The sequence below is a fragment of the Canis lupus genome, chromosome 1 (assembly GCF_048164855.1).
Source record: "Canis lupus baileyi chromosome 1, mCanLup2.hap1, whole genome shotgun sequence".
Lineage (NCBI taxonomy): Eukaryota > Metazoa > Chordata > Mammalia > Carnivora > Canidae > Canis > Canis lupus.
In genome coordinates this window covers 54,454,144-54,475,179 of record NC_132838.1, presented here as the reverse complement: position 1 = coordinate 54,475,179, position 21,036 = coordinate 54,454,144, and the positions used below count along the sequence as shown (strand labels likewise).

The 21,036-nt window shown below is 38.9% G+C and overlaps 1 protein-coding gene across 3 annotated transcripts in view; it reads left to right on the top strand.

The window, feature by feature from the left end:
* The window catches only part of PDE10A (phosphodiesterase 10A), a 590,195-nt gene that overhangs the window by 463,160 nt on the left and 105,999 nt on the right, over positions 1-21,036 (top strand). For all 3 annotated transcript variants that reach the window (XM_072830420.1, XM_072830410.1, XM_072830401.1), the window contains one exon: positions 8,281-8,309. In XM_072830420.1, the coding sequence (XP_072686521.1) occupies positions 8,281-8,309 (29 nt within the window). The remainder of the gene's footprint in view (positions 1-8,280; positions 8,310-21,036) is intronic.

The window sequence follows — 21,036 nt, the reverse complement described above, 5'->3', positions numbered from 1 at the left end:
TAGGACTTCCAACCCGAGCTATCATATGAATAAAGAGTGTTATTTTTTCTGTCTAATCCAATCTATACCATACATACAATATTGACATTATATGTAATATAAATTTTATTTAACTTGTAAGTTTATATGTGTGTGTCTATCTAGATACATGCAGCCCCACACACTCTTTTTTGTCTTATTTTGCTGGCTAGAACCTCTAGTATGATGTTGCATAGGAATGGTGAAGTAAATATTCTTACTTACTTCCATATCTTAAGGGGAAGCATTTCATCTTTCACCATCAGGTATGGCGGCAGCTGTAGGCTTCTCATAGATGCCCTTAAATTCCTATTTCCCTGTGAGCTTTTATCCTGAATAAGCGTTGAAGTTCTTTTCAGATGTTTTATCTCTGGGATTACAGTGTGGAACTGCCGCATGCTGACCAGTGTCTAAAAGCTTTTGTTTCATGTATTTTGTCTGGTTTTCTACTTATGACTGGAAGACAGTTTCTGTAGCAGTTAATCCTTCATGAGCAAAAGTGGCATAGTATTTTCATACTGTAGCGAATATTATCCATATCAAACTTCAGACAAAGGGAAAGTAAGCATTCGGTGATTCAGCTGTAAACTGCTATTACTTTCAAATTAAAAATCTTTTAATACAGAATTATCTAGAAGTCATACTTTTCATAAGCGATACTAGAAATGTTGAAGGAGTAGGATTGTGGTAACAAGAAAGAGCCAATTTGTTGAAAATTGTGGATGATTAAATTCATTTTTCATTTTGAGTATTTTGTGTTAATGCCTCAGGAACACTAGCGTCTGCCTGGTTTGTTTTACTCCTTGGGCTGGTATCACTACTAAAGAAGACCTGTGTGCAACATAAATGAACACATTGGTAGAGGATAAGCAGTTCTCTGGTGTAAGTGTATCTCATACCGGGCCACCCTCACTCACTCTCTGTGCTGAGACCACGTGGCTCCCTTTGGCCCCAGCAGACCCTGTCCCCAAACAGGCTTCCTGTGCTGCCAGCCGGCTGCTCTGAAGCAGAAGAAAACCACTCACAATCCTTACCTTTCTTCAGGCATTGAGAATTTTTATTTTTTAATAAAGTGAGACTCTTCAAAAGTCTTGCCGTTTTCCTTATATGGACAAACTAAAAAGAAATGGCGGAATTCTAAACTCCCTCTGTCTACTGCAGGGTGGGTGGAATGAACACGAAGCAACTTGGTAGAAACTTAATAAAGTCCTTTATCTTTTCCTTTGAACAGCTTTCGAGTAGAAGTCCAAAAATGTGAAAATGAAGTTGGTAGGAAGTAGGCTATGGCAGACCCAAGAATCACTTGAACCTTAGTTTTAAAAATGGAGTTTTGCAGACAGCTAAAAACTTTAGCAACACATTTCCAACTTATTTATTAATATTGTGATTGCAATTCAAAATATGATTGAGTCAGCAAAGTTTAAACCTTTTTCTGAGTTTTTGAGGTTTATCATCTATTTAGTGCCAGGATTTTGTACAATTTTCAGTTTTCAGTTCTGATCTCTGTTGACATATGTATATTGTGTGGAATCTCATGTACTCCAGAGAATCTTGGGAGTAGGGAAGTGAGCAGTACAGCTGGGACAGTTTCCATCCTCAGAAAACTCCCAGACTGTATAGACTTTGATACTAAGCCCTATCATTTTTATAAATAAGACAGGTAAGCTTTTGGATTTCTCATTTACCCACTTCCTCAATATTGAGGCAACAAAATAAAAAGCATTCCTAAAATGCATAAACATTGTAAGAGTTTTAGGAAAGGTCAATAATTCTTTATTTATAATTTCTAAAATTTCTTAGTAGCTTACAGCTTCTTAGCCACCTGAAACTATGAATTTTGGAAGGCATTATTTAGTACAGATTTCCCATGTTAAGACTGTATAATTTCCCAAATGTTAACAGAGTTTACATTTAATAACTTCAGTTTCTCCTGTCAGGGTGATAGAATTGTTCATATATTTTAATAGCCCAGATAGTATCAATTGAGAAATTAAAATCAACTTAAAACATTACTGCATATTAGCCTATCTGGGATGGGTTCACTCAGATTTCTCTGATGGTGAACTTTAAAGTCAGTTCAATTTACTCACAAGCATGTTGCCAATCCAGATAATGATTAGGACACAAAAGTTCAGTCATGGACTCAACACAGTTCTTGGTCACTTAGAACTATTAAGTTCTATACTATGTACAAAAGAATGAAAAAAACGTGGTGGTTGTGTCACGATACCTTTCTTGAGCTTTGCTTCTGCGGCCTCGATAAGTGAAATCGGACATATGTATATTATTTTCTTTTTTAAAATAGTTTATTTATTTATTAGGGACAGAGAGAGACAGAGAGACAGAGGCAGAGACACAGGCAGAGGGAGAAGCAGGCTCCATGCAGGGAGCCTGATGTGGGACTCGATCCCGGGTCTCCAGGATCACACCCTGGGCTGAAGGCGGCGCTAAACCACTGAACCACCCGGGCTACCCTATTTTCTGTTAGCTATAAGAGAGGAACTCTATTATCTTATATGTATAGCTCTTATTTACCGTACATATTCCTAATCCTCATATCTACAAAATAAAATATAAGGAAACTACTTTGTAAATTATTACATTTTATATGTATAGAAAAACACCTGTACTTCTCAGTATACCATTTTAAGCCTGATGGCTTTTAATTTATAGAATTGGAAAGCTTCGTGGACTAACTCTCACTAGGAACGGTCTCGTTCTATTTAGGTAGAATTAAGTACAAAAGAATACAATAGCATATGCTAGAAAACATGATTTTCTGAGTTATTAAAAATCATTATAGTCCTTCAAGGAAAAAATAACAACTTTTCCTTTCTTATGCTACAGCTTGTGGACTTAGATATTCCTCTCCCCCTTTGTTTTTTTGACCAGGAATATTACAAGTATATAGTTCTTTATACCTTTCAATTAGCCAGAAATGTATAGTTTATTTCATGTTTCCTCATTAGTGACTCTGCAAAGTAGAGGGTTTATTGGCACAAACTAGCTAACCTGGTGCTTAAGTTCTTGATTACGTGGCTTATGTTGTTCCATTTCTGCCCCGCATTTACTGTTAAAAAATTAAGAGAGAAAGCAATGTGATTGGTGTCCTTATGAGTCACACTAAGAAGTTACAGACCACGGGCAAAAGCGATGATCCTCTAGTGTTTTACCACTCTGGTGACGTCTGAAGAAAAATACCCTGCATGCAGAAGCATTCTTATCTGTATCTTAATCATTCAAGAATCATTTTTTGGAATGCCTTTTTTCTTCAGTAATGGGAAAGAAATATTAGATGTCTCTTGTCTTCAAGAACTTTTATTCAATCAAGATGTTAAGTCACCCACGTGTGTCTAGCTATCAACAGAAGGCAGAATGTAATTCAGATTGAACGGGGAGAGACATGGGCACAATGCAAGCTGAGACTTTGACAAGAAACAGCAGGGATGCTCAGGTCTCAGGGTCTTTGCTCAGGCTGATCCCTCTGGTTAGAAGACACTTTCCTCAGGTAGCTGTTTTTGTAGCTCAACACCTGGAGGAGGCCCACTCTGCCCACTCCTTCCTGCTTTCTGGCCCCCTACCTCCCCCACTCCCCCTAACCTGCTCTCCAGCCCACTCCCCCTAACCTGTTCTCCAGTGCTTCTTAACGTGTGCCCCTTTGTTTCCCACTTTAAAGCATTGAGCCCTGAGAACTTCCTGCATAATTTAGTGTTTTATCATGTTTACGGACACCCTTCTGCCTTTAAAATAAAGCTTCATGAGGACAGGATTATTTTCTTTTTCTTTTGGTCTGAGATATATTGTAGGCACCTAGAGTAGTGCCAGGCTTTTAGTAGATACTCAGTAATTACTGTTTGAAGATACGAAGATTTTGAGTTAAGAGTTAGCAAAACATGCTTGGAACTCTCTAGTAAGACTAGTCTTACTGGAGTGGGAAGGGAGTCCCATGTGCTGTATACTCCAGTTGGAAAAACAGAGCAGAACCAAACTGTGAGGACTTAAATCCTTAGCAAAGGAATTTGTTTATTTTTTGGTAGGAATGGAAGAACTTTCTGGAGCTTTTAAGTAACAGTGTGTTAAATTAGTGTTATAAAAGTAATGTTCTAGTAACATCTTGTTAACATTCCTTCATGCTTTTTTGAGGTAACAAGAAAGTTCGACCTCCTAAAGTTTTTAGTTCGACCTCCTAAAATCAGCTAAATAAATAGGTAAATTAACTCTCACATATGTAGGAGCCCCTAGGTGGACCAGGCTTCAAGGTCAGCTGATTTCAGGCTGACTCCCCTCATGATTGATACGCTAGGGCCAGTCATTATGCTTGTGGTTCTCTCAGAGCCATGAAATTTAAGTTCTTCCCTTCAAACTGATTGGGCCAACTGAGACATTTATTCAGTATCTGACATGTATTACATGTCTGATGACTATTTGGGGATTGAATCATTAAGAGTGCATTGTAAGAAGACAGCTGTCTTTAGACAAGCTCCACAGCTCCTGCAGAATGCAGGAATGGTTGGAAGAGGCTGAACAGAGCCATGCCAGCTCCTAGGAGATAGAAGTACAATTGACCCTTGAACAGAACACCATGGCACTTAGGGGTGCTGACCTGTCCCCCACCACAGTCAAAAATCTACATGTAACCTTTGACTCCCCCAAACTTATCTACTAATAGCCTCCTGTTGACCAGAAAAAAAACCATACTAATAACATAAACAGTAGATTAACACATTTTGTATGTTAATGTATGTATGGTAGTCCTGCAATATGCCAGAGAACAGAAAATATTAAGAAAACTGTAAGAGAAAATACATTTACAGTACTGTAGTATATTTGTCAAAAAAAAAATCCATGTATAAGTGGATCCGTTCAGTTAAAACCCATTCATGTTGTTCAACAGTCAATTTTATGTTAAAAAATGCCTAGTTAGTTAATTTTCTTGGGAAATAAGTATTTTCCATAATGAGACAACAGATATGCTCCATTTAGGTATATTAGAACACCTGCAAAACCCTCAAAGTGAAGTGAGTGGACAGTTTTATGGGACAGAGACACAGTGAAGTCCTTCCTTTTTTCTTTGGAGGCACAGTATCAATATGTGACATCTTGAACTTCCCTTCTTATACTGCAGAATAAGCGCTGAAATTAAACTTGTCCATGGAAGATTTAGTAAAAGTGTATGTTAAACTTCAAGGAAACGATTGATCAATTTAAAAAGTAGAAGTTGTTCAAAACACATTCTTGGAACATAGAGTAATAATGCCACAAAACTAAACACAGAGCAAAGACCATGATAAGCAGCCATAGAACTTCAAATCAGCCATCAGAGTATAAATTCCTTTATGTTTTAACTATATTTGGATTCATTCCTGAAATCCCACTTGATATCAAAGCATGATCTAAAGTGATCACAAAAATAAAAGTACAGGAGGGTTCTGGGAAACAAACTAGGGGTGGTGGAAGGGGAGGAGGGCGGGGGGTGGGGGTGAATGGGTGACGGGCACTGAGGGGGGCACTTGACGGGATGAGCACTGGGTGTTATTCTGTATGTTGGTAAATTGAACACCAATAAAAATAAATTTATTAAAAAATAAAAAATAAATAAAGTACAAATATATGCACAGATTTAAAGATTTATAAGTACTTAATTTTGACTTAATATCCTGACAAAATAATTTGATTCTGAAAAACAGTTTTTTCCATAAGGACATTTTCAAATTAACGGAGCAGAAAGATCATCCCATTCTCCTCATGTGGTTCATAAGTCCTTGCAAATCATCTAGTAATTCCAGGTTAAGAGCCCAGGGCTAAGAATGTCTCCTTCTAAGAACCCATGACTGAAATGTCTCTGTACTTCCAACACACAGTCAGGACTGGATTGTTGAAACCATATTTCACACAGCTCAGCAATGAAGTTTGCTTTAAAATGAAAGGTGTTGGGGATTATGGAAAAGTAAGAAATTGCCATGTATGCAAGATTTTGAATAATTCATGAGCATCAAATTAGTAACAAAAATGTTCACAACAGCAGACACTAATTTTTATGCAGCTTTAGAGGTTCAATTAACATTTGTTTATTCAACAAATATGTACTATGGAATCATTATATGCCAGGCATGTATCTCTATTCTCACGGAGCTCACATTCTGGTGGGATGAATAAACAAGAAAACAAAAACCAATTCCAGAGAGGAAATGTCTATGACTGTGAAAAAGAAATTTATTTAATAAGAGAAAAAAAAGAAGAAAACCTCTTCAATCTCAACATCATTTTAATAATTTTTTTAAAAGCCTTGGGAAGAACAACTCATGAGGAAAAAAATCCCTTGGAGGATTTCATAGGAGGTACACCTTCAATGTGTATAAATACGTACTGGTAGAGTTACCTTAATGCACACTCAAGCGTCAAGTTTTGAGAAACATCTCGCAAAACTAAAGGAAAAAACAAAGGGTACATGCATTTATAGACATCTGGACATTGAGATTCTTTTTCCCGTGATCCAGCATTCAGATCTGAGGAAGACTGTGAAAGTGGGAGGTCCCTAAGTGCCACAGCCCTGAGTACCATTCACTCCTGATAGTAAACCTTTTCGCACAATTGCTGCTTTTCCTTATGTGCTTCTTCATCCACTGGGACATCTGACCATGCTCACTGCATTTCTTAGAGAAAAGTTAAGAACATATAAACCTCTGTAACTTTAGAATCTGTTAATACATTTGTTGTAGTGACTAAATCACATAGTCCCCCCTCTGGGGGTGTTTGGGAAGGGTGAAGCGTTGGGAATTGAGTAGATGAAATTCTGCTGTGATGTGACTTCAGTGTGGAGGGCAGAGTTAAGTGCTTTTCCTCTGACATGCTTAGGGACATTCTGAGGGGTCAGATGCAGTGCTGAAGTCACTAGGGAGCAATCAGATGAACATATTTAAGCAAGCGTGTATTAATACAGTCATGCCAAACAATAGGGACTATTTATTGAGCATCTACTATCCAGTAGTCCCAAGCTTGGTAATTTTGGAAAGGCTCCAGGCAAAGTCATTTACACAGCCAGTTTTGAAATCTAGTTTCCTTTAGGTTCTGGAGCCTCTGAGGGACAGGACAGATGTATGCGTGTGTGTGCATGTGAATGTGCATGTGTTTGCGTGCACGTATGTGCATGTGTGTGTGTGTGTGTGTGTGTGTGTGTGTGTGGTGGTTGCCAGGGCGGATACTAGATCCAGCAACCAGTCTGGAGGCTGCTGGTTAAAATGTGACTTGGCACTAGACGTGGTGTTATGTGTAGAAATGGTGGCAGGCAGCAGATTGGAGAAAGATTAGAATAAAAGAAACAGGACTCAGCAGTTAATGCAGATATTGAAAGAGGAAGGAGAGTCACAGCCATTTGAACTTGTGGGACATGTTGTCAGTGTCGAGATAAATTAGATGGTGCTTTGGAGGAACACAGAACACATGAGGTCTGGAGGCATGTTCGGTGTGCGCTGATAGTGGTAGTCAGATAGGATTTGATTATTTGATTAGTGAAGGAGACACAGGATAGCACTAGCATTATATTAAAGGCTGCCTCCCGTTGAGGGCTCTGGAGAGGCCCAGTGCAGGTGCTGCCTGTAAAGGCCACATAAATATGCTTTGGTTCAAAACCAGTGACCAATGGTGGAGCCTTGGCCAGTTTTTTCTTGTACCCTGTTGGTCACATAAGCGTACTGTTTCATGTGGCCCGCCCCACAGCGAGATCTCCTTGGAGGGTCGACTTAGGCCAGGTGACATCCATCCATCAGTCTCGCTTTATGGGAGATGCTGCTAACAAGCTGCTACAGGCAGCCCCACCATGCCCAGGACTCACAGGTCAAAGCTGTCCTGCTGACAGGTGTCTTTCGTGCCTTGACCAGGCTGCCATGCAGGGACATGTCTTACTCCAGTAAATAAGAATTGCTGTAATTAACCCCAGCAGCACAGATGTTCATGGTCACTTGTGATATCTGTGTGGTTGTGTCATTTAGAATATTATTTGCAGATGTTCCCATTCAGAACTTCTGTGAATGGCCTGTGAATTGTTGTGGTATTTCGTTTGCTTCCAAATTTTATTTGTATATCTAACTCTATTATGTTTAACCTTTACTTGATAGAATTTTTTAAGCCAAATTCTTAGATTTTGTAAGAGAGAACATAGCAAAACAGCCTTCCAGTTTATTGAGAGTGAGTGATATAGTCTATATTTCAGAATTTACTCAAGAGTTTCTAATTGTGTTTTTCCTTTCCTTTTCCTTCCGCCAGATGAATCGGCTCCTAAGGAAGTCAGCCGGGTAAGTAATGTGAATATAATTTCTGCCACCACAGGATAGGAAATAAATACTTTCATACATTTTCTCATTGCTCTCACATGTTAAAGTATTAGAAAAATAATGGCAAACCCTGAGGGTCTGCTCCAGAGCATCACTCATTAGTACGAGCAGTCAGGACGGAGAGCCATTGCAAAGTGGAGGTGCCCAAAGTGAGCACAGCTAACAGCTGCCTTTTGTCTGGGCTGCACATGCTTATGGGGTGTTCTGAATGAGTTGCCAACGTTAGAAATTGAGAGACTGCATGTAAAGACTGGATTTCTGGCTTCTCTTGAAAAATTGTAGGAGAAGCCAAACACTGACACAAGCATTCCCAACATGGCATTGGGCTGCTCCAGCCAAGGAGCAGGAACCTCTGCCTCAGGCTCGCTCCCCCACTGAGCAGCTCTCCTCAGCCCCTGCCTTTGAGTTCCTGCATCTTGTTTGCAGGAGAACAAAAGGTGACTGCTTGTGTATTCAAAACATGACATTCCTCAGTACTTTTAGAAGTCTTAAATACACTGTTTTCATGTCCAAGAGAAATTACTTAGTGTTAACTTTTAAGAAAGACTTACCAAACTTAAAAGCTTATGGGGCATGAGTACTGAAAGCATTTATCAAACTGTGCTTAGTACTACAAAGTTAGAAATAATTACATATGAAAAATATTTGAATTGTATATTCTGTATACAATAAAGACCTTGAACATGGAATATTGAAAATAATCAGTTGGGATTGCATTTGATACAGTCTCAGGTAAGACATCACTATTAATAAAATATAAACTGAAGTAATGTTCATAGGATCACGTATACAGGTATATTCCTTGATTTTTGATTATCTGAACAACTCTGGAAGGACCAGGGCCATTGCTGGAGATTGGACAAAATTCCTTCTGTCCGTAGCAGCCTTTACAGATTCTTAAGGTTTCTGTAAATCTCAGAGTTTTACTGGAGACCTCCATTCTGAATGGAGCTCACACCCGAAAAATTTCCCAAGTCTGGGTGCTTCTGTGTGTATTGGGGGCTCAAGGGGGCAGCCTGGAAGCTTTGCAGCCACTGGGAGTACAGCAAAGACTAAAGAGGGGGTTCTAACAGGCACACTCAGGCAGAGTCACAAGATCCTGCAATGTTGCTATTAGCAGAGCAGCCATCTCGAATCTCTGAAGTAGCACCATGCACCTCACCAATCAGGGGTGGTGGGGGAGAAATCTACAATTTCTTCATCAATAGTCCCTTTTGTTCTTTCACCCAAAGTATAAGAGATGCCTAACCTCAATTTAACACTGACAATTCTGAAGAAATTTTAGATTTCAGTGTTGTTTTTGAGGGAGATGGTGAAAGGTATGCCCCCAAAGAGGTGGTTTTCACCAATCCACATGTTTTCCTGACATTTTGTTGTATTGACAACAAAGATTAGAATTGTGCTTCTGATAACTTGCTTATGTCAGTATGTTCAAGCTCTACTCAGCTGTTTGCCAGAACACTCTTTGCCTCCAGTGTCCTCACATACAAAGGTTTTGTACCACAGTGTTATAACCAATTCTGTGATTGCATCCCAATTCTTTAAATATAAACTTAGGTTACATTTGGGTGGAACAGTTGTATAGATGAAGAGTGGACTTATTTAGTGAATACATTTCTGTATATTTTAGCTACACAAAATATTGCTGCAAGACATCTCAGATTCAGATAATGACATTGCCACATCATTCTCAGTATGCCAGCACCTTCTTTTTGGATGAAGAGAGAAGAGATGTTGTGTGTTCACACAGTACCACATACTATTTTTAAGGTCATTAGAAATGATGACAAGACTATACATAGAGATTATTCTTTTTGCTGTTATTTTATTAAGGTTCTCTTATTTTATGCCACATTTCGAGAAAGTATATCTCCAGTTGAGAAATACTATACACATGAGCTGATAATAGAATAGGTAGATAATAGATAATAATAGAATAATGGAATAGTTGCCAAGATCTTTAAAATATTTTTTTCTGAATATAATCCATATCATCAGGGTTTTTAAGACTGATACACAGAAATTCCTTTCTATAATAGTACACCACTGTTTTAAATTGAAATTAAGATTTAGAAATATGTAGTGCAACCTTTTGGTAGACAGTGGTTGGCCACAGGGCTGTTTGGGGAACGTCCATTGTCAAAAATCATGTTCTTTGTGAGGGCAATTGTTGCACCCACAGACAGTTCTGAGTTTTGTAAGATACTTTTTCATTTAGAACCTAACCACTTCTCCTTAATTGTCATGGGTTTTTCCTTTTTTTTTTTCTTTTCTAATTTGTATAGTTTTTGACTTTTTTGTAGCAACTCAAAAAAAAGGGAAGGAAGGAAGGAAGGAAGGAAGGAAGGAAGGAAGGAAGGAAGGAAGGAAGGAAGGAAGGAAGGAAGGAGAAAGAAAGAGAGAGAGAGAGAGAGAGAAAGAAAGAAAGAAAGAAAGAAAGAAAGAAAGAAAGAAAGAAAGAAAGAAACTATACACCATACTCCATATGAGATCTCTCTAAATAGAGGGGTTATGTCCCCTCTTTCCCAGTGGAGTATAACCTACTTTTAAAATATTTCCCCCCAAATGCCTCCTTAGCATCTAGGTTGACATTCTCTGGACAAAATATCCATTATCAATACATTTTTAGAAGGTGGCAGCTGTGACATTACATTACAAACCTGTTGTGGCCTGACCCTGGTAACATAAGGCAGGACAGATAACTCCTTGGAAACAATGTATCTATAATACAGTTTTAAGGGAGAATTCACTTTTTAAAGAAATTATCCAGCATTTCTGCTTACTAATCCTTTAGCAAACTTAAGATTTTTTTATATTAAGTCAATTAAGTCTTATACCCTTCCTCTCTCTCTTCCCTCTCTCTCTCTCCCTGTTTTCCTCCTTACTTGCCATTCAATCAACAGATCTTAATTGAGCATTTATGTGCCAGACATTGTTGTCCAGGTGCTGGGGATATAGTGGTGAGCAAAAAAGTGTTTTGTTCTCACAGTATGCAAGGGGGTGGTTGACAGTTGAAAATTTTTTTTTGATTTATACATATCAGGCAATGCTAAGTTCTAGGATAAATGCATAGACGAATCAAGCTGGTAAGTTCTAGAGAGTGGTGGTAAGTCTGGAGTGGACTTACTGGCTTATTATATACCTAGGGTGGTCAGGGGAGTTTATTTGATAAGTTGATATTTGAGCAGGAACATAAGGGAATAAGAAAACCATCCAAGAGGAGGTGGCAGATGCTACCAAAGTCCTGAGGTAGGCCAACATGGCTGGAGCAGACACAGTAATGCGGGGACGGGGTTGGGGTAAAAGAGGGGGGTTTCAAGGCCTCATGATGCACTGTACAGGTGTGGGTTGAATTCTGAGAACATTTGGGAACTTTTAGGTCACGATAGCTGCTGGACTGAGAGCATACATGGGGGTACGTATGGACTGAGACAACCCAGTGACAGTCTGGGTGTGCAGGTAGGGGACGATGATGACCGGAGTGAGGGCTGTCATGGGGAAGTGTAATCAGATGTGGGGCATACTGAGAAGGAAGAGCTCACAGGCTTCACTCATGGCTTCTCTGTGGTGTGAGGACAGGATCCGTAATGACTCCCAGTATGTTTGGTCTGAGCACTGACAGAATGAAGTCTCTCTCTACTACTGTTGGGGAGACAGCAGGACGAAAGTGGGGGAGCAAGGCTGGGAACTCAGTACATTAGTCTTGAACAAGTGAAATTGGAGTTATCAGACATCAAATTGGAGATATTTAGAAAACCAGTGCTTCTAGTGTGGAGCCAAGAGGAAAGGCCATAGAGAGACATAGATGTATATGGGGTCTGTGGCACAGAGACAGTGACCTGGGACGAAAGACATCACTCAGGGAGTTTGTCTACGGAAAAAAAAAGTTGTGAGAACTGAATTCTGGACACTCCAGTTGTTTCGTGCAGAAGACATGGAAAAGTTCACAAAGGAAATTAAGAAGGAAACGTCAGTAAAGTGAGGAAAACCAAGAAAACGTATTTGTCTACAGACTTTTAGAAATAAATTTAACTGTAGGACTGTGCATTTATTTAAGCTCCATTTTATCTTGTTTTGGACCATCCCAACACTTTGAGGAAAGCCTCAGTCTTGACTTCTGTTACCTAACATTCTCTGCTTGTCTGGTTTGAAGCTACAAATTTGAGTAATTTTTCCCAGTTGTTTTCCTATGCCCCCTTTTCAGTTTATTACATAAATAGGACAATGCTACACGTGGAAATTTCACCTATAATAATAATAACGTGAGATACGGTGTCACATGCCTTGTTAAAAGCAGCATTTTCTGGGGCACCTGGGTGGCTCAGTCGGTTAAGCATTCGACTCCAGATCTCAGCTCAGGTCTTGATCTCAGGGTCATGAGTTCAAGCCCTGCATTGGGCTCTGCACTGGGTGTGGAATCGACTTAAAACAGAATGAAACAAAACAAAGAAGCATATCTGAGCAGTCTGCTCTATTTTTCTGATTGCACATCGTCATTCAGTCACCACATAGTAATTGAGCCTCATTCCCCTGGGCTCATGAGGGAAGAAACTACACAGAACCTCTCCCATCGTGGTATTTCCATCCATGTGGTAGTGGGGGGAGGCAGTAACAGGAGAAGTAACTACCACGGGCACTGACTGGTCTGTGGTAAGGAATACTGTAGAGACAGAGCCAGGGTACGGGTGTCAGGCTGGGGGCATGTGTGTGCAGCCAGGCGAGGCCCACCAGGAGGGTAACTGAGGGAACAGGTGAGGGATGTGAAGCCTTGAACCTTGCTGAGGGCTGGGGGAGGAGGGTCCCAGGCAGATGGCTCAGCGAGCACAGAGGCCTGAGACAGGAGGCCTGCAGTGTGCAGGGCAGGCGGGCCGGGAGGCCGGAGCTGAGTGTGTGCAGGGAAGCCGTGGTCGCACAGGGGGCCATCTCTGCTGGAGAGAGAGGGAGGTGCTGTCAGCCATACCTGTCACTTAATCTTTTTTTCTGTCATTACTATTAGTATGGTTGCTATTGTGGTTCTAGCTTATAAGTCAAGAAGATTTCTGGCGAGAGAAGTGGGGAAGAAAGTATCAAGATAAGTGTGTTTGGATGCTGAGTTGCTAGGACATAGCAGATTCTCTCACCTGTTCTAGAATTCTGGGATACGCCTTTGTCCCTCAAAATGCTGTCGATAGGCTACATTATATCCTGACTTCTGTCTGCGTAAATGTTGTTTTTTTTTTTCTTTTCTGAATAGTTAGCAAATTGTCAATTGCTATTGGAATTCATTACTTTTGCTGGGTTATATGTGAATGTTTTTTAGCTTTTGTTAAGTGAGCCTGGCATATGATGAGCTTTCTCACTCATTTGACAAGTCTTTCTGTAGTTCAGGTTATTTTGTTTGCCTTTTTCTTGGTGCCTTGGTTCTTTCCTTTTTGTTTTGTTCTCTTTAAGATCACCAAATACCCAGTCTTTCTCTTGTCTCATTCTCTTAATGTATTCTAGAGGAAACACTCATGTTCACCGTCTTTGACATGAACTTCGGCAGCATAATTCTGTTCTGTACTGTTTCTAATTCTGCTTAAATTTACAGTGGCTCTTTTTAATTAAAGGTACTTCTGTATTTTGGTGCTTTGTCTTCACTGCAGCACATCTTTTGAACATTGTTGGTAAATTCTTATTAATTCTTTAGTTCTTTTGAAAGCAACTGCTTTCCTAAAATTCATTTTGTGCATATTCTTCCTCTCACATATCAAAGTAGCATTATCCTGGTTTACCAGAATAATACTCATGCCTTGAGTATTTTGGGTGATTTTTCTTCCTTTTAACTTTTCTTTTTTTTAAAGATTTCATTTACTTATTCATGAGAGAGAGGCAGAGACACAGGCAGAGAGAGAAGCAGGCTCCCCGTGGGGAGCCCAATGCAGGAGTCGATCTCAGGACCCCAGGATCACCCCTGAGCTGAAGGCAGACACTCAACTGCTGAGCCACCCAGACGTCCCTAATGTTGTTATATATGTCGAGAGGTCATTTCTTGACTTCTTTTTTTATGTTTATCTTTGAATGATGCTAGCTTTAGTGTTCATGGGTAGACTTTCCTTGTGTCTGCATACTGTAAGTGTAAATATTGTTAGAATGCTGTTAGATGCTGTGTGGGAAGACTAGCTAGGGAGGTCCAGCCACACCCATGTGGTAGGAGGTGACCAAGGAGGACAATGAGGGGACAGAGTGGTGGACATTCCCTCAGGAGAACTTGACTTCTGTCACCCGTCTGTAGTTGACTGAAACAAATTGCTGTGTTGGAATCAGGATTTCTTTGCAGTATTTTCATTTTAACTTAGCCAGTAAATAGTACAACTATGTCCAGTATATTTAGTCATTTCATAAAATTGGTGGGATGCTCGATTCTGTTGGAGAATCCTGGTTTCCTTGAATTTCTCAGTGTATTTCTAAATCAGGGCCCTGCTGCATGAACACAGGGAACACATGTCCACTACTTGCCATATGCAGCTGGAATCCTACGTCATTAATCTCCCCAGAGCATTTGTTATTAACTTTATGCAACACTGCTGTTTCCCAGGACAGGAAACTTGAAGTAAGCCCTTGGGGACTGTGTTCGATTTGGTCTCACTGGTATTCGGTCCTCATGAAGTCAGTGGCACACGGCTTCCGCCATTGCCTCGTGTTTCTCTGTTTTATCTTTTTTAGTTCTTTAACAAAGGGAGAAGAGAAAGATTATTGAATGATGGCTTTTTTTTAAGATTTTATTTTTAAGTAATGTCTCCACCCTGCATGGGGCTTGAAGCCACAACCCCACCATCAAGAGCTACACACTCCACCGACTGAGCCAGCCAGGTATCCCTAGAATGACAAGTTTTAAAAAATTGTTTTTCCTGAGATTGTTACTCTTTTGCACTTATTCATTCATTCATTCATTCATTCATTCATTCATTTTTAGGGCAGGGAGGGGCAGAGGGAGAGAAAGAATCCCAAGCAGGGACGCAGGGCTCAGTGTCAGGATCCTGAGATCATGACCTGAGCAGAAATACAGATTTGGATGCTTAACTGACTGAACCACCCAGGCACCTCTCTTTTGCTCATATTTATAAAGTATGTTCATATTTGCTCATTATAAAATATGTTCACATTTGCTCATATTTATAAAAGAAAATACCTGTTACTGCATTTATTAAGAAATTTCTGCATTACCTGTTTAATACCCATGATCAACATTCTACAGATTAATTTTACATTATATGTTATTCAGCATTAGTGTAGGAAGCAGTATGATCAGGAGGCAAGAAGGTTTCAGTTACAGCAAAAAGATGCACAACTGTTCCTCTCAGGGGGGTTGAGAAGAGAGGGTTTGCCGACGATAGACCATGCGATAGATAGAACGTGTGTTCCAGGGCTCAGCAGGGAGGGAGGGTGGAAGGTGGTTTAGGTTGGTAGGTATATGGAATTGCCTGGGATGGGACTCCATGTGATGGTGGGTGATTTGCAGGCCTGGAGCTTTCTAGGGTGTGATGGAAACACTAAAGACCAGCCTGCAGATGTTTGCAAACTTCCCTCTTTTTCCTGCACCCCTTGCTTTTTTCTGTTTGCTTGCTTTTATTTGTTCATTTCACTGTCAGAGACTGATTTAAACTTTTTCTTTCTGGAATCTAGTTTTATTTGATTGAAGTCATACTGCTTTGTAATAGTAGTCAAAAGTTTAGGTTTAGGTTGTATGTCTGAATACTAATAAATGATAACAGTGGTGCTAGGTAGGACCTCGTACAGTTGAATAGGAATTTGAGTTAGGTAGATTATTTCACTTCCAAATGCACTTATTTCAAATTGTGAGAGCAGTGCTCAGTTTCACATAGAAGGGAAAGAGTTTATATAAAATTGAGCATTTGCTTTGAGGACTATTTTGATAATTTAACACAAGGAGTTTCCTCTCGCTGTTCAAATCCTTTGTATTTTATTTGTATTATCTTTATTCTTTCTCCTTTGCAACTTAAAATTGTTTTTGTACGACATTTTGCATAAAGAGTGTGCAACCCTGAGGGGTTGGATGATAGGATTTCCTTAATCGACTGTTCTTACAATGCTGCATAAAATCTAGGGTAGATTATTTAAACACATCTTCTTTCAAAAAGCAAGTGTGAGAAAGAGGATTGACATAGTCAGCTGCATCATGTGACTGGAAGTAAAACTCAGCCATCACCTGACTTGACGTCCCTCCGGCTGTGCTCCATAACTAGTCAGTCACCCTGTCAGAATTCAGGATTTCCAGAGTCTCTGTAGGAATCTGTTTGAGAAGGAGCATGGCATTAAACCTTGAAGTGAAATGAGTGAACGATCTGCAAATTAAGAGGAAGTCCTTAAAACATTGGCCAGAGAATTGTGATGCACCTTTGTGATTCTTCTGTGAGTGGAATTTTTGTAGAGTACGCTGCAGCGGTATCAGCAAAAACACTGCTGATATGTAGTTCTCAATGTCTCCATTTCTGTTTGGTTATTTGTGTTACCTGTTTCTATTAAGTCTGAGCTGCTTTTGCTGATTGGGTGTACTGTTTGCCTTTGCTTGGTTTAGTAATGTAAGCTTGATAAGACCTCTTTTATGTGGCAGGGGTTCACCATTTTTCCTCTCTGAATCGTCAACCCTAACCTTGTCTCCATCATTCTTGTTTTTATTTTTTATTTTTTCAAGATTTATTTACTAGAGAGAGTTGGGGGATAGGGGCGGCGCAGAGGAAAAGAGAGAGAGAAAACCTCAAGCAGACTCCTAGGAGAGCACAGAGCCCAAATGCAGGGCTTAGTCTCATGACCCTGAGATCATGACCTGAGCTGAAACCACAAGTCGGACACTTTACTGATTGAGCCACCCAGGTTGCCCCTCCATCCTTCTTAAATTATAGCTAACTCCATATTTATGAGAAGACCGAGACTATTTGATATGAGCCCCTTTTGTTTGCTAGTTTATATGTCAAAATGTCTCTCTAGCACCTCTCTTATTTCTGTATTTGAGGTTGAGTATCATGCTCTAACAACTTCCTTTGCAAAGGTTCTTCTCACAGCTGTTCTCATCTACTTTACCCAGAGCTGCTTTCATTCACTTAAAGTTATTTATACTTGTAGTTTGAAAAAAATCAGAACTCTGCTTCTGAATTAATATTAAGATCATCTTAATGCAGTCAATGTTAGCTGTTAGGGATATTTTCTTCTGGTCTTTTTCACATGCATGTATTTGTATAGTAGTAGTTATAGTACATGTTCAGTTTTAATTTCTAGATTTTTTTTAGTTTGCATTATGCCATAAATAGTTTGTGATGTTATGCCATCTAATATTCTCTTCAATGACTATATCTCATTGAATTTCTCTGTGGTATTATTTTACTTTCTCATGGTTGGATTGTTGGATCTTTAGATTGTTTTTGTTTTTCATAGACCAATTATTTTTATGGATATGGCAATTTTATTCTTACAAAATATTTCCTAAAGAAAAGTGCTAGGATCTGAGGTTATTAATATGATGAAGGCTGTAAATATTTTATGACATTTAATACACATTTACCAGCTTACTGTTGCAGTTTGTACTTTCATTTTAACCAAATTAAATTAGCAATTATATATCTTCTTTTGTATAAATAGCAATGACATTGTTTAAAAATAATATTTTTATTTAAAGCAAATAAGTGGTGTGCCTGGGTGGCTCAGTGGTTAAAAGTTTGACTTCAGGCTCCCTGCTCAGTGGAGGGTCTGCTTCTCCCTCTTCCTCTGCTCCTCCCCCTGCTCATGCTTGCATGCACTCTCTCTCTCTCTCTTTCTCTCTCTCTCTCTCAAATAAATAGAGATCTTTTTTTAAAAAAGCAAATAAGCATCCTTCCATAGTTAAATAGGTATATTTGTTTTTGTGTGAATTGCATCTCTGTGCCTTTTGTTCTGATATATTTAACAGAGCTTGTCTGATACAGTGTAAATCACACGTAGATTTGAATTCCTACATTGCCACTATTTATCTGAGTGACCTTTTAAAAAATAACTTTTCAAAGTTTCAAATGTAAAATGGGGACAAAATCAACCAAATTTACAGGATGCAGCCAAAACAGGATGAAAATTTACATTCTTATATTCATTTATTAGAACACCAAAAATAAACTTTTAAAAAGCAGAGGGGGGAATTAATAAGAGAAGAAATTAATGATTCACAATTTAAAATATAGATGTGATTAATACCACAAGAAGTATTTTCTTAAATGGATTGGTAAAATAGGGCAATCTGTTCAAGAAGTAAAATACAAATGTTAAGGAATGAGAAAAGGAATATACCCATAAACACAGAGATTATGAATAATTTAATAGGGAGTATTGTGTACTAATATATATGAAAATTTGGATATAATGGTCAATTTTGAGGAAATTCTAAATTATCAAAACTGAAGAAGAGTTAAGAAACTGAAATATATACTAACCAATGAAAAATCTGAAGAATTAGTGAAAACCACCTAAAATGGCATGATATCCAAAAGCTTTACTGGATAATTCCACCAAGCATTAAAGAGGAGATAACTCCTACATAGTACAGAGTGTATATTTCAAAAGTTAGGGAAAGAACTCGTTCTAGGAGGGAGGTTTATCCTGATAAAAAAGTTAGAGCCTTTCACAAAACAAAAAACTACCAACCATTTTTACTAGTGCAATCATAAGTGCAGAAATCCTAAGTAAATAAACATAGCAGCACTTTAAAAGAATAGTTTTTCATTGCCAGGTAATGACAAATAGGTCAGTGCAGTAATCCTATAAGCGATAAAGATGATTTAGACTAGGTTACTGGATAATGGAGATGGGGAGCAGTGCTTGGATTGATAGATGCAATTCTAGATCTATTTGGAAAGTAGAGCTAACAAGAGTTGCTGATTAATCCAGACGTATGGTATAAAACAAGAAAGGAGAAATGATGGCATTTCTATTTTGCCTGATGAAATGGGTAGATGGGTTACCATTAAATGGATGGGAAGGTTTGTAGGAAGTCAGCGTGAGGTGGGGAAGTCATGAGGTGCTCAAGTTTGGAAGTGCTATTTGAGATACCTAATGGATTTCTAAAAAAGAGATGTTAAGGAGGTAGCTGGATATAGGAGTCGAGTTGAGATGAATGAAGTGAATTAGAGATTTCTTAGTAATATGGGTGATTTAAGAACCACCAGTGTAGAGACAGGATGTAACAATGCGAGACTGGTTGAGATCATCTAGGAAGTGAGAGTGGTTTCAGTAGAGAAGAAAATGCAAAGACCAGCCCAGGGCCAGGACATTTAGAAACCTGAGATAGGAGAAAGGCTTACAAAGACTGAAAAGAAGTGTCCCAGAGGCAGGGGAGAGCCATGCTATGGGTGCATGCATGCAGAAACATTATGTCTAGTCAAAAACAATAGTCAACTACATCAAATGCCCATATTTTAAGGGAGCTGAGAGTTACCCTGTGGACTTGGCAATGTGGAAGTCGATGATGATCTTAATAGAAGCTGTTTCATTGAAACAGAGCGAGTTTGAGAAAGGGAAGAGAATTTGAAGGCAGCAAATAGAGATAATCATTTTATACAGTTTTGCCTTAAAAGGGAGATAAGAAAGAGGGTGGAAGCTAGATCGGAAGGGAATCAAGGTTAGTGTTTACTGAGCTTTAATCAACATGTAACATTGTGTTACTTCCACGTGTACAACATAATGCACAGCAATTCGCTGTCTGTACAGGCAAAGTCCATATTTTCCTGATTACACAGGTTAAAACAGCTTTAGGCAACCTGAGCTTTGTAGAAGTCCAGTTTTCTTTAAAAGTGTAGTATGGTTACTTTTAGTGTAAATTTCATTTCACAAGCTTAGCTGCTAGTCACTAACTATAGCCACAGAAACCTGTAAGGATTATCAGTTCTAAGCATCTCAGCTTCGTGAAAGAATTAGTTGCAAAACTCTTCTCTATATAACTGAAGTACATCATTCTTCTATATGGAAATATTTCATACTGATTATTTAAAGACAGTGATTTTTGTTTGCTTGTACTTAAGATAAAACCCATGATCTTAATGATAGTTTGAACACATGGATCATCTGCCCGTGAAAGATTTTTGCTGATCCATCCTATTAGTCACGGTGGCAGTAGGCAGGGTATTTCATCTGAAAACCAGTATCACACCATTAGGAAAAAAATTATAAAATGGAAACTAAACACATTCGTTTTTTGCAAGATTTTAAATTATACCTGTTTTGTCAGTTCTTGGCAACCACAGCTCTGTTTTAGAGGATAGATTTTGAGAAGTAGTAACTATAGAGGGACTATATTAAACCCATACACATAGCTGGTCTTAGTGCACAGGATCAAAGGCTGATTAAAGGCACATTTCTTTATTGTGAAAAAGAATATACTAATGGTCTAGTCATAGAGAAGTGTGGATAAAATTCGGTTCCTCCTGAATAAGTTTTTTAAATTAAAATGGCAACAAAGTCATACAAATGTTTTAGTTTTGTCATAGATGTTATCATAAGCTAGTATCTTCTTATCTGTTTTCCCCACTAGCGTTTAATCTCCATGAGAGTAGGAGCTTTATCCGATACCTGTAATAGTGCTTGACACACTGCTGAAAAAATATTCGCTTAAAAAAACCTTAATTACATACTGACATTCAGAAATGTATCTTTTTCATCTGTCTGGATAACTGAATCCTTTTCTGCTAGC